Genomic DNA, 14,275 nt, shown 5'->3' with positions numbered 1-14,275 from the left:
TTGGACAGTCCATTACAGTAGGATTAATTTTGTACCTCTCAGCTGCTGGTTATGTCTACAAGTGTACATTCTGTATCTATGTGACGCTCGTGCTGTATGAGTGTGGAATTCTTCTGTATCTGTACTTAATATGTATCTACGGGATGGTATTGAGAACTATTTGTTTAATGCCATAATGTATCACCATTTTCTTGTCTCACTAGTATTTTAAAATATAGATCACTGCACATTTTAACTGTGTGTATCACTGAGTTGTGGTTTGAGCTTTTTGGACGAGTATTTAGTCTGGAACTGTATGAACACATTTGTGAATGACAACATATGGGCGGCACAGTGGCGCAGTGGTTAGCACCGCAGCCTCACAGCTCCAGCGACCAGAGTTCGATTCTGGGTACTGCCTGTGTGGAGTTTGCAAGTTCTCCCTGTGTCTGCGTGGGTTTTCTCCGGGTGCTCCGGTTTCCTCCCACAAGCCAAAAGACTTGCAGGTTGATAGGTAAATTGGCCATTATAAATTGTCACTAGTATAGGTAGGTGGGAGGGAAATATAGGGACAGGTGGGGATGTTTGGTAGGAATAAGGGATTAGTGTAGGATTAGTATAAATGGGTGGTTGATGTTCGGCACAGACTCGGTGGGCCGAAGGGCCTGTTTCAGTGCTGTATATCTAATCTAATCTAATCATCATCATATATTTCAAACACAAACATGGCATGCTCAGTATTATCAGAATCATTCAATTGATATGATCTCATTCAGTAAAGCTCTTCGAGAGATTATTGATCCCTGAATAAGCTTCACATTTCGATTGTGCCCATCCCCTGCAGATTCCTTCCCCATCCTACACATCCTAAATCTTGCCTAATCGCATCATAATTTCCTTTCCCCCAGCGATAATTCTTGCCCTGCGGTATATACCTGTCCCTGCCCATCGCTAAGGTAAACCTAACCGAATTGTGATCACTATCACCAAAGTGCTCACCAACTTCTAAATCTAACACCTGGTCGGGTTCATTACCCAGTACCAAATCCAATGTGGCATCGCCCCTGGTTGGCCTGTCTACATACTGTGTCAGAAAACCCTCCTGCACACACTGGACAAAAACAGACCCATCTAAAGTACTCGAACTATAGTATTTCCAGTCAATATTTGGAAAGTTAAAGTCCCCCATAACCACTACCCTGTTACTCTCGGTCCTGTCAAGAATCATCTTTGCTATCCTTTCCTCTGCATCTCTGGAACTATTTGGAGGTCTATAAAAAACTCCCAACAGGGTGACCTCACCTCTCCTGTTTCTAACCTCGGCCCAGACTACCTCAGTAGACGAGTCCTCAAACGTCCTTTCTGCCGCTGTAATACTTTCCTTGATTAATAATGCCACACCCCCCCCCCCCGCCCCCCCCTCTTTTACCATCTTCTCTGTTCCTAGTGAAACATCTAAATCACGGAACCCGCAACATCCATTCCTGTCCCTGCTCTACCCATGTCTCTGAAATGGCCACAACATCGAGATCCCAGGTACCAACCCATGCTGCAAGCTCACCCACCTTATTCCAGATGCTCCTGGTGTTGAAGTAGACACATTTTAAACCAAGCTCTTGCTTGCCAGTGCCCTCTTGTGTCCTTATAACCTTATCCCTGACCTCACTACTCTCAACATCCTGCACACTAGAACTACAATTTAGGTTCCCATTCCCCTGCTGAATTAGTCAAACCCCTCCGAAGAGCACTAGCAAATCTCCCCCCCAGGACATTGGTACCCCTCTGGTTCAGGTGAAGACCATCCTGTTTGTAGAGGTCCCACCTACCCCAGAAAGAGCCTCAATTATCCAGGAAACCAAAACCCTCCCTCCTACACCATCCCTGCAGCCACGTGTTCAACTCCCCTCTCTCCCAATTCCTCACCTCGCCAGCACGTGGCACGGGCAACAACCCAGAGATAACAACTCTGTTTGTTCTCGCTCTAAGCTTCCACCCTAGCTCCCTGAATTTCTGCCTTAAATCCCCATCTCTCTTCCTACCTATGTCGTTGGTGCCTATGTGGAACACGACTTGGGGCTGCTCCCCGTCCCACTTGAGGATCCCAAAAACACGATCCGAGACATCACTTACCCTGGCACCTGGGAGGCAACACACCAACCGTGAGTCTCTCTCGTTCCCACAAATCCTCCTATCTGTTCTCCTAACTATGGAGTCCCCAATGACTAATGCTCTGCTCCTCTTACCCCTTCCCTTCTGAGCAACAGGGACAGACTCTGCGCCAGAGACCTGTATCCCATTGCCTCCCCCGGTAAGTCGTCTCCCCCAACAGTATCCAAAACGGTATACCTGTTGTTGAGGGAAACGGCCACAGGGGATCCATGCACTACCTGCTGGTTCCCTCTCCTTCCTCTGACGGTAACCCATCTACCTTCTTCTTTTACCTGAGGTTCATAGATGTGGTCACCCCACAGCTTAAGAGTATGCAGGGAGAGAGGGAATGGGTGACAACAAGGCAGTCAAAAAGAATCAGGCAAGTAATGCAGGACACACTGAGCGCATCTCACTCTCCAACAGGTATTCAGTTCTGAATACGGAGGACAGTGATGCTTCACCTGGGGAGTGCAGCCAGATCCAAGTCCATGGCACCATGGGTGACTCAGCTGCAAAGGTGGGTACAGGGAAGATTGGAAAACCCATAGTGATAGATGATTCAATAGTGAAGGGAACAATCAGCTATTTCTGTGGCCACAGACGTGAATCCAGGAATGGTGTGTTGCCTCCCTGGTGCCAGGGTCAAGGATGTCATTGAGCAGTTACGAAGCATCCTGAAGGGGGAGGGTGAACAGCTAGCATTTGTGGCCCTCATCGGAACCAACAACATAGGTAGAAATAAGGATGTTGTCCTGCAGTCAGAATTTATGAAGCTTGGTAAGAAATTAGCAAGCAGGGCATCAAAAGTAGTAATCTCCGGATTATTCCCAGTGCCACGCGCAAGTGAGTACAGGAATAAAAGGATAAGACAGATGAACGTGTGTCTGGAAAGATGGTGCAGGAGGGAGGGCTTTAGATTCTTGGGACAGGTCGCACGGATTGCAGTTGAACAGAGCCTGGACAGAGTTCCTTGCGGGACATTTTGCTGGTGCTGTTGGCGAGGGCTTAAACTCATTTAGCAGGGGGATGGGAACCGGAAGGTAGAGTCAGATGGGACAAAATCAGAAATGAAAATGGAAGGCAGAAAATTAATGGATGAGTCTGGAAGAAAGAGGAAACAAAGGTTAGAAAATTTAAAAAGAGTTTGGCAGTGCTCAAGCATATCTATTTCAATGCAAGGAGTATAGAAAATAAAGCAGATGCGCTGAGGGCACAAATAGACCTGTGGCAGTATGATATCACAGCTATTACTGAAACATGCTCAAGGAGGGACAGGAATAGCAGCTCAACATTCCTGGTTACAGGGTTTTCAGATGTGATAGGGAGGGGGATAAGCAAGGAGGGAGAGTGGCAGTTTTGCTCAAAGTAACTATTACAGCTCTGAAGACGGATGATATGTTGGAAGGTTCATCAAATGAGGCCGTATAGATTGAGCTGAGGAACAATAAAGGGGCAATCACACTGCTGAGAGTGTGCTATAGACCCCCAAACAGGAGAAAGAAGAGCAGATCTGTAGGCAAATCTCTGAGAAGTGCAAGAACAATAGGGCAGTAATAGTTGGGGATTTTAACCACCCCAACATGAACTGGGATACTTTTAGTGTGAAAGAAATTGAGGGAGCAGAATTCTTGAGGTGCATTCAGGAGAACTTTTTTAGCCAATATGTAGCAAGTCCAACAGGAGAGGGTGCAGTTTTAGATGTAGTTTTAGAAAATGAAGATAGGCAGGTGGAAGGAGTGGCAGTGGGAGAGCATTTTGGTGGTAGTGATCATAATTCAGTCAGTTTTAACAGAATTATGTAAAGGACAAGGATAGAACAGGAGTTAAAGTTTTCAGTTGGGGCAAGGACAACTTTACTAAGCTGAGGAGTGAGTTAGCAAAAGTGGACTGGAAACAACTACTTGAAGGTAAATCAATGTCAGAGCAGTGGGAAGCACTCAAAGGGGAGATTCCAGGGGTTCAGAGTCAATATGGTCCCAAAGAAAAAGGGTGGGAAGGCCAAATCTAGAGCCCCATGGATTTTATAAGGTAGTATTATAAGGCAGTAACGGAAAGCTTATGCCCGACTCAGAGAACTCAATACTACTGAAAGCCGAGAGGTGTATAGAATGTGGAGGGGGGGAAATCAACATTGAAATTAGGAAAGTTAAGAGAGGGCATGAAAGAATATTGGCAATCAAAATCAAGGTTCGCACAAAGATGTTTTATCAATACATTAACAGAAAAAGGATAACTAAGGAAAGAGTAAGGCCCATAAAAGATCATGAAGGTAACCAATGTGTCGGGGCAGAAGATGTTGGCACTGTTCTTAATAAATACTTTGCATCTGTCTTCACAAAAGAGGGTGATGATGCAGATATTGGAGTTAAGGAAGAAGGGTATGAAGTATTGGATGTGATCAATAGAGGGAGAGAGGACATATTAGTGACATGACATACAAATAGCATATTTGTAAGTTGATAAATCACTAGGGATGGATGAAATGTACCCCACGCTGTTGAAAGAAGCAAGAGAGGAAACAGCGGAAGGTTTGACCATCGTTTTCCAGACCTCACTGGATACAGGTGTGATGCGGGAGGATTGGAAGACTGTGAACATTGTACCTCTGTTTAAAAAGGGAGTGAGGGATCGACCGAATAATTACAGGACAGTCAGTTTAACCTCAGTAGTGGGCAAATTATTGGAATCTATTCTGAGTGACAGGATAAAATGTCACTTCGAAAGGCACAGATTAATCAAGGATAGTCAGCATGGATTTGTTAAGGGAAGATCTTGTCTGCCCAACTTGATTGAAATTTTGAAGAATTAACAAGGAAAATAGATGAGGGTAGTGCAGTTGATGTAGTCACATGGATGTAAATGTAGGAGGCATGATCAAGAAGTTTGCAGATGACACAAAGATTGGCTGTGTGGTAAATAGCAAGGAGGATAGCTGTAGGCTGCAGGAAGATCTTCATGGTCTGGTCAGATGCGCAGAAAAATGACAAATGGAATTCAATCCAGAGAAGTGTGAGGTGATTCATTTGGGGAGGTCAAACAAGGCAAAGGAATACATGATTAAGAGGAAAATGCTGAGAGGTGTAGAGAAAGTGAGGTACCTTGGAGTAAATGTCCACAGATCCCTGAAGGTAGCTGGACAGGTCGATAAGGTGGTTAGAAGGCATATGGAATCCTTTCCTTTATTAGCCGAGGTATAGAATATATGAGCAGGGAGGTTATGCTGGAACTGTATAAATCATTAGTTAGGCTACAACTTGAGTACTGTGTGCAGTTCTGATCACCTCATTACAGAAAGGATTTAATTGCACTAGAGAGGGTACAGAGGAGATTTACGAGGATGTTGCCGGCACTGGAAAAAGGCAGCTTTGAGGAAAGATTGGATAGGCTGGAGCTATTCTCCTTGGCACAGAGAAGGCTGAGGGGAGATCTGACTGGAATGTACAAAATTTGTGGAGTCTGGATAGAATTGAAGTGAAGGGCCTGTTTACCTGAGCAAAGAGATCAGTGACTAGGGAAATAGATTCAAAGTGATTGGCAGAAAGATTACAGGGGAGATGAGGGAAAAATTTTTTAGCCAGAGGATGGTGGGGGTCTGGTGGAATTGATACTGTATTTTAGTTTGATATTGCATCACTTTTTAGAATGGTATGTAATGTTTATATCAATCTACACTGATGGAATTGATTCTGTCTCTTTCAATTTCACAGTGTGGGCGAGGTCTGAACTGGTATTTAATTTGTGTCTCAGCTTACAATATCTTTCAGCACCTTTGAAACATTCACTGCAATGAATGTTGGACTTGTATGTAACTTGTATCTCAGGGTACACTATGGGGATGTTTAAACATCCTTTATAATGAATGGGTGTGAGCTTTGGGTATGATATTTAATTTAAATCTCAGGGTACATCACTCGGTTAGATTCTGTGCCATTCAATCAGTAACGTGTGCCAATTCTATCTGATATTTAATTGCTAGCTCAGTCTGCATTATATTAGACATGCAGAGAGATCTGGGCGTACAGGTCCACAGGTCACTGAAAGTGGCAACGCAGGTGGATAAGGTAGTCAAGAACGCATATGGCATGCTTTCCTTCATCGGTCGGGTCATAGAGTATAAAAATAGGCAAGTCATATTGCAGCTGTACAGAACTTTAGTTCGGCCACACTTAGAATATTGCATGCAATTCTGGTCGCGACACAACCAGAAGGACGTGGAGGCTTTGGAGAGGGTACAGAAGAGGTTTACCAGGATGTTGCCTGGTCTGGAGGGCATTAGCTATGAGGAGAGGTTGGATGAACTCGGATTGTTTTCACTGGAACGATCGAGGTGGAGGGGCGACATGATAGAGATTTACAAAGTTATGAGCGGCATGGACAGAGTGGATAGTCAGAATCTTTCTCCCTGGGTGGAAGAGTCAGTTACTAGGGGACATAGGTTTAAGGTGAGAGGGGCAAAGTTTAGAGGGGATGTGCGAGGCAAGTTCTTTACACAGAGGGTGGTGAGTGCCTGGAACTTGCTGCCGTGTGAAGTGGTGGAAGCAGGTACGATAGCGACGTTTAAGAGGCATCTTGACAAATACATGAATAGGATGAGAAAAGAGGGATACGGACCCCGAAACTGCAGAAGGTTTTAGTTTAGGCAGGCAGGCTTGGAGGGCTGAATGGCCTGTTCCTGTGCTGTACTGTTCTTTGTTCTTTGTCAGATTGACACGTTGCATTTCAATCTGCTAGTGGGTGTGATTTTGACCTGGGATTGAAGTATCTGACTGTCAGTGGGACTCAATCGGGGTGAAATGGAAAAAACTTCTTTCTCTCCTGCTTTGTTTGGTTGTTGGATTGAAAATGTGTTTCTGGAACTTGGAATCAATGCGAGTCTGACTATTGCTGCAGTCTGAGACCAGGGAACTGATGAACTATCTGTACCTCTGCACTCTGAGTGGCAATGTACCTACTGTTTGTGAGTGGAGCTGGCTGCACTGTTCCTTGTGCCTCGAGTGCAGCAACCATCACATTCATCACAATATCTTCAAGTATTTGCCTGTATGAAGAAAAATATATATCTGATAACTCAAGAACAGATGCGGTGCATAATATCAAAGAGGTCAATTTAATTTCTCAATCAATAATCATTAAGAACATCCACAAATGAAAACCGGTGTCATTATCTGCCTCCACTGAAGTACTGAAGCTCCCAGCTCCTGCATCGCAAGTGTTCTGGGCAGATCCATCCAGACAAAACACTGCACTGGGATCGTCCCAACTGCTCTCTGCTCTACATATATTTCCAGCCATCCTGCTTCACATGCAAAAATGTTTTAAAAATGAAGCCCGATATGTATACCCCTCGATTCCTTTCTCCACATGCAATTGTTCATTTGTTCCACCTCCCCTTCAGTGCATCGATACTATTCACCGCAACCTCTCCCTGTGATAACAAATTCCAGATTCGAACCATTCACTGCGTAAATACATTTTTCATGAATTCCTCATTGGTTTTATGAATGACGATTTTATATTTTGGCTCTTGTTTCAGACGCCACCACAAGTGGAAGCATGTCTCCATGTATTCTATAAAAGCCCTTCACTATTTCCTCGCTTTTTTCATTTGTTTGTGGAATGTAGGCATCACTGGCGATGCTAGCATTTATTGCCCAATCCAAATTGCCCTTGACAAAGTGGTGGTGAGCTGCCTTCTTGAGGCGCTGCAGTTCTTGAGATGTAGGAACAACAACAGTGCTGTTTGGAAGGGAGTTCCAGGATTTTTACCCAGCGACAATGAAGGAACGGCGATATAGTTCCAAGTCAGGATGTTGTGTGGCTTGGAGGGGAATTTGCAAGTGGTAGTGTTCCCTTGCAACTGCTGCCCTTGTCCTCCTCAGTAGTAGAAGTTCCAGGTTTGGAACGTACTGTCAAAGGAGCTATTGTGTGTTGCTGCAGTGCACCTTGTAGATGGTACGCACTGCTGCCACTGTGCATCAATGGTGAATGGGGTGATTGTTGAAGGTGGTGTTTGGGGGCAATCAAGCAGGCTACTTGAGTGTTGTTGGAGCTGCACTTATTCAGGCAAGTGGAGAGTATGCCAGCATACTCCTGACTTGTGTCTTGTGAATGGTGGATAGGTTTGGGGAGACAGGAGGTAAGTTACTCACCACAGAGTTCCTAGCCTCTGACATGCTCTTGTAGCCACGGCATTTATGTGGCTGGTCCAGTTCAGTTTATGGTCAATGGTAACCCCCCCCCCCCCCCTCAATGTTGATGGTGGGGGATTCAGTGATGGTAATGCCATTGAACATCAAGAGGAGATGATTAGATTCTCTCTTGTTTGAGATGGTCATTGCCTGGCACTTATCTGACGCGAATGTTACTTGCCACTTATCAGCCCAAGCCTGGATGTTGTCCAGGTCTTGCTGCATCTGGGCACGGGCTGCTTCAGTAGCTGAAGAGTCATGAATGGTGCTGAACATTGCGCAATCATCAGTGAACATCCCCACTTTCGGCCTTGTGATGGAGGGAAGGTCATTGATGAAGCAGCTGAAGATGGTTGGGCCTAGAACACGAGCCTAAGGAATTCCAGCTGTAATGTCCTGAGACTGAGATGATTGACCTGAACAACCACAGCCATCTTCCTTAGTGCTAGGTATGAGTCCAACCAGCAGAGAGTTTTGCCATGATTCCCATTTACACTAGTTTTGCTGGGGCTCCTTGGTGCCATTAATGGTCAAAGGTTGCCTTGATGTCAAGGGCAGTCACTCTCACCTCACAATGCAATGTTTCTTTAACTCTAAAATAAAAGCAAAATTCTGCAGATTCTGGAAATATGAAATTTAAAAAAACAAAAATGCTCAAAATACTCAACAGTTCAGGCAGCATATGTGGAGAGAGAAACAGAATTAACATTTCAGGTCTGTGTCCTTTCATCTTACAATATGTTTTATGTCCTGGTATGTAATGGTCAGGTTCATTCAGTTTGCAGTAATGGAATTAATACTGTGTCTTCCACTCTGACTATTTGTGAGATTTGTGGAGTGGTGTGTAACATGTAGCTCAGTCTGCAGTCTGGGTACATTATTGAGATTAATTCTGTATTTTACAATCAGGTACTGTTTGTCTGTTCCATCTGACATTGAATTTGTAGTTCAGGATGCTCTCTTGTGAGAGTGACACAGTGTCTTGCAATCTGATAGTGGGTGTGATTTTGGACTGGGATTGATGTATCTACCTGTCAGTGGGACTGAGTTGGGGTGAAATGGAAACAAGTTCAATCTTTCCTGCTCTGTGTGACTGTTGGATTGACTGTTGGTCTCTGGAACGTGGGATCAGTGCCGGTCTGACTCCTTCTGCTGACGGTGATTGTGGAACTGATGTCTCTGCTCTCTGTGAGTGATACTGTACTTACTGTGTGTGAGGAGCTGGCTGCACTTCCTCTTGTGTCGAGGAATCACGACATTTATTCTGCTTCCATCAAGTATTTGCCTGTAGAAAGGAAATGTATTTATTATAATTCAGGAAGAGGTGTGGCAGAAGATACAAAAGTGAACAAAACAATTTTTCAATTAATAATCATTGTGAACAATCACAAAGGAAACCCAGCAACACAAATAGAGTCAGTGTCTGATTCCACTGCAGTCCTGCAGCCCCCAGCTACTGCATACCAGGGGCTTTGGCCATTCTCCAACAATTTAATGACATCCAGAAACAATCCACTGGCCCAGGAATGGGACTGACCGACGGAACAGGGACTTTTACACAGGTCAGATTTCCAGTTCCCGCTCCCATGGTCTAACCGTTCAAGCGAAACCAAACAGACGCTGTTTAAAATGTCCTTCACACTTCTCACCTGGTGCCTATAATAGATTCTCTTTGTGTAAATTTCCGCATCCTGACTGTCCGTTTCTGTTTCCACAGTTCACTGTCCAATAACAAGAAACTGTGGGATCAGGCTGGATCGCTCTCTTTGCGCTGGCACGGACATGATGGGCCGAATGGCCTCATTCTGTGCCGGAATTTTTCCGTGTTTCTGCTTGCGGAATTGTTGCAGAAATCTGCGCCCGCGCTCCCCTCCCCCAGCACTGCCTGTGAGTGGAAGAACATGGTTTAAAACAGCCGCGAATGGAGAGATCCCGGTCCCAGTGGAAGGGAGCAAACAGCAGCCTCCTTGCAGCAGCACATCGCTTTGGGAGCGTGTCCGCAGATGGACTGAGAGATCAGCATCGAGTCCGGGGCAAGTTCAGGGGCAGACGGGGGCTGTTTGTTTGAGGCGGAGTGCAGCAGGAACTGGTCTCGGAACATGGAGTGAGTGGGGGAAGAGAGAGGCCATTCTCGAGTTGTGTGTGGATAAGGGGAGGGAGACAGAATGGGAAGAAACTGTTACTGCAGTGCAGTCAAACAACGATAATATTTGTATGGCTGGGCTTCCTTTGTGGGCGTTTATAATTATTATGAGAGATTAAATTCATTAAAATCCTGTATCTTCTACCTCACCAGTATTTGAATTATAAACATTCTTTTGTTCAAACAGGAAAATAATTGAATGAACCAAAATAAATATGATGTTTCCTCCACCAAGTTACATGGAAGAGTGTCACCAGCTCCTTCTCACACACAGTCCGTACATTATCACTCACAGAGTGCAGAGACACAGACAGGTCATCAGTTCCACAGTCTCAGACAGCAGAAACAGATCCAGAGACACATTTTCAATCCATCAATCAAATGGAGCAGGAGAGACGCACGTTGTTTTCATGTCACCCCCAACTCAGTACCACTGACAGGTAGATACATAAATCCCAGTCCAAATTCTCACCCACTATCAAATTATCAGTGTGTCAATCCCACAATAGAGCAACCTCAGCTACAAATTAAATACACATAGAACTGACACATGGTTGCTGTTTCAAAGTTACAGAAATAATCTCAATGAAGTGCTCCGAGATTCAAGTTAAATGCCAGCCTCATATTTGCACGGGTTTTGACTTTATTATCAGTATTAATTCCCATAATGTGTCCAGACATATACATTAGATAGAAATCTCAAGTGCATAATCAGATTGCAGAGGTACAAACTCAGATTCCACTTTAAAACTCATCCGGATTGTGAAACTAAAAGATACAATATAAATTTGATTAGTATAGTTTGAGCTATAAATTACGTACCAGTCCTAAAACCTCATATAGTGTCAGATGGAAGATACTGTACAATTCCAGACTGAGCTCATTTCACATGCAAGTCCAAGATTCTCACTCAGAGTTAGACAGAATGGCACTGATCAAATTGATGAGTACAGCCTGAGTTACACTTGCACACCAATCCTGTATCAGATTGTAGGATAAATTATATTTCACTATTGTGTTCATAGTGACAGATACTATTTAATACTAGGCAAAACCTCAAACAGGATTTATGTATCTACCTGTCTGCTTAAAACCTACCACATCAGTGGCCTGTTGCTGTGCTGAATTTTTATGTAGAATAAATCCAGACTTGCACCAGTCCCAGTGACGGAAGGTTATGTAATGAATCCCACAATCACACAGCGTACCAGACACTGACAGTTAGAGAGTGATTTTGAAACACATGCTCAGTGCCAGATGCTGAAAGGTATAGGTTGATTACTGCACTCACTGACAGTACCTCAGCCTGAGTCATCTAAAGCAACCTAACACACAAATAGTCGCACTGAGAGATTGAGAAAGAGTCCAAAACTCAGAGTAACAGACACTGATAGACACAATCTAAAAACTGCACGCACATGGATATAGTATTGGCTAACTGACAAGAAACAGAGTGGGGATAATTGGGGAATTTTCAAATTGGCAAACTGTAACTAATGGAGTGCCACAGGGATCAGTGCTGGTGCCTCAATCTTTATAGTCTTTATTAATAACTTGCATGAAGGGACCGAGTGTAAATCCAAATTTATGGATGGTACAACGATAGGTAGGAAAGAAAGTTGTGGGAAGGACACAAAGTGTCTGCAAAGAGATATAGATAGGTTAAATCAGTGGGCACAAGTGTGGCAGATGGACTATAATATGGGAAAATGTGAGATTGTCTACTTTGGCAGGAAGAATAGAAAAACAGAATATTACTTACATAGAGACAGACTGCCGAATGCTGCTGTACCAAGGGATCTGTGTGTCCAGATACATGAATTACAAAAAAGTTAGCATGCAGCTATAGCAAGTAATTAGGAAGGCAACTGGAATGTTGGCATTTTTAGCGTGGGGAATGGAGTTTAAAATTAGGGAAGATTTGCTGTAACTGCACAGGGCATTAGTGACATCCCAACTAAAGTACTCCACACAGTTGTGGTCTCCTTACTTAAGGAGGGCTATAGTTGCATTGGAATCAGTTCAGAGAAGGTTCACTAGGCTGATACTTGGGAAGTTGGATTGCCTTATGAGAAAAAGTTGAGCAGGTTGGGCCTATACTCACTGGAGTTTAGGAGATTGAGAGGTGATCTTATTGAAACCTATAAGATTCTCAGTGGGCTGGACAGGGAGATGCTGAGAGGATGTTTCTCCTTGTGGGGGAATGTAGAATTAGGGGCCACAGTTTCAAGATAAGTGGCCTCCCATTCAAGAAGGAGATGAGGAGGAACTTCTTCGCTCAGAGGGTTGTTCATCTTTGGAATTCTGTTCTCCAGAGGACTGTGGAGGCTGGGTCATTGAATCTATTCAAGGCTGTGATAGACATATTTTTGATCTAAAAGGCAGTCAATGGTCATGGGCGCAGGCAGGAAAGTGGAGTTAAGGCCACAATCAGAACAGCCTCGATCTTATTGAATGGCGGAGCAGGCTCGATGGGCCAAATAGCCATCTCCTGCTCCTATTTTATATCTTTTTATCTTCTTGCACACACACACACTCAACCAGTGTGTGGCAGTGGATCTAGAATTAATCCCACTTTCGTACAAAATACCAGCGACTGAAAGGTACAGATGAAATCCCACAGATACATACAGTATGACTGACAGGTACAGAATGAATCCCATGCTCACACCAGGGATTGAAAGATACATGTGATTCCCACCCTCACAGAACAATATCAGACTGAGTTACAGAATGATTTCCACATTCACATTGATACCACACATATACGCAATACCAGAGATGGAGCATACAGAATGAATCACACACACACAACAGGAGCAGAGATAGAGTTATACAGAATGAATCTCACACTCATGCACAGTACAACAGATTAACAAGTAAACGATCAACCTCAAACACACATACATTACCAAGGGTCAGTTCAGAATGACTGCAAAACTCAAATAATGTGTTAGAGGTTGAAAGATGCAGATGAATACAAAACTCACACACAAGATACTAATAGATACAGCCTGAAAACTGCACTCAAACACAGTACAAGGGACTGACAGATACTGAATGAATCCCACACTCATATTCAAAACCAGAGACTGACAGATGCAGAATGGATGTCACACTAAACTTCTTCTTCGGAAGTCCCTCGGGAATGAGGATGACTTTCTTCCACTCCAGGGTTGTGGTTCCTTAGGTAACTGAATAGTCCAATTCTTGAACCACACACTCGGCCACAGGTGGGGCAGATGGTGCTTGGTGAAGTGGGTGAATGGGATTCTCCAATTTCCAAATACTCCTTCCACTGTTTGCATTTGGTTGCTTCCTGGGCATGTCGACGAATTTCAAACTGGCTGGCACCTTCGCAGATGCTTCTTCTCCATTTTGGGTGGTCTCAGGCAAGAGATGCCCATGAATCAGTGCAGATGTCACTTTTTTCAGGATGTCTTGAAGGAAATTCTTGTAATGTTTCCTCTGCCCTCCTAGTAGCTTCTTGCCCTGATGGAGTTCAAAGTAGAAAGCTTGTTTTGGGACTCTGGCGTCAGGCATGGGGATGCTGTGGCCCATCCAACATAACTGACTAGCCATGACCAGTGTCTGGATACTGGGGATGTTGGCCTGAGAGAGGACACTGATATTGCAGCGCCTGTCCTGCAACTGAATTTGCAGGATCTTGCGGAATCACCACCGGTGATATCTCTCCAGGGCTTTGAGATGTCTGCTGTACAGAATCCATGTTTCTGACACATACAGGAGGGCAGGTAACACTGCAGCCATGTCAACCATGAGCTTGGTGGCTGATTTGAGTTCTTCGTCATCA

At 44.3% G+C, this 14,275-nt stretch overlaps 1 protein-coding gene across 1 annotated transcript in view; it reads left to right on the top strand.

Annotated features, from left to right (window-relative positions):
- Positions 1-14,275, top strand: part of LOC137360546 (histone H2A-like) — a 38,677-nt gene that overhangs the window by 8,162 nt on the left and 16,240 nt on the right. The window contains exon 2 of the mRNA XM_068025950.1: positions 2,771-2,907. Within this exon, the coding sequence (XP_067882051.1) occupies positions 2,771-2,907 (137 nt within the window). The remainder of the gene's footprint in view (positions 1-2,770; positions 2,908-14,275) is intronic.

This window comes from Heterodontus francisci, unplaced genomic scaffold, assembly GCF_036365525.1.
Source record: "Heterodontus francisci isolate sHetFra1 unplaced genomic scaffold, sHetFra1.hap1 HAP1_SCAFFOLD_650, whole genome shotgun sequence".
In the NCBI taxonomy this organism is placed as follows: Eukaryota; Metazoa; Chordata; class Chondrichthyes; order Heterodontiformes; family Heterodontidae; genus Heterodontus; species Heterodontus francisci.
The sequence above is the reverse complement of the archived record's forward strand: the minus strand, read 5'-3'. Positions and strand labels throughout refer to the sequence as shown.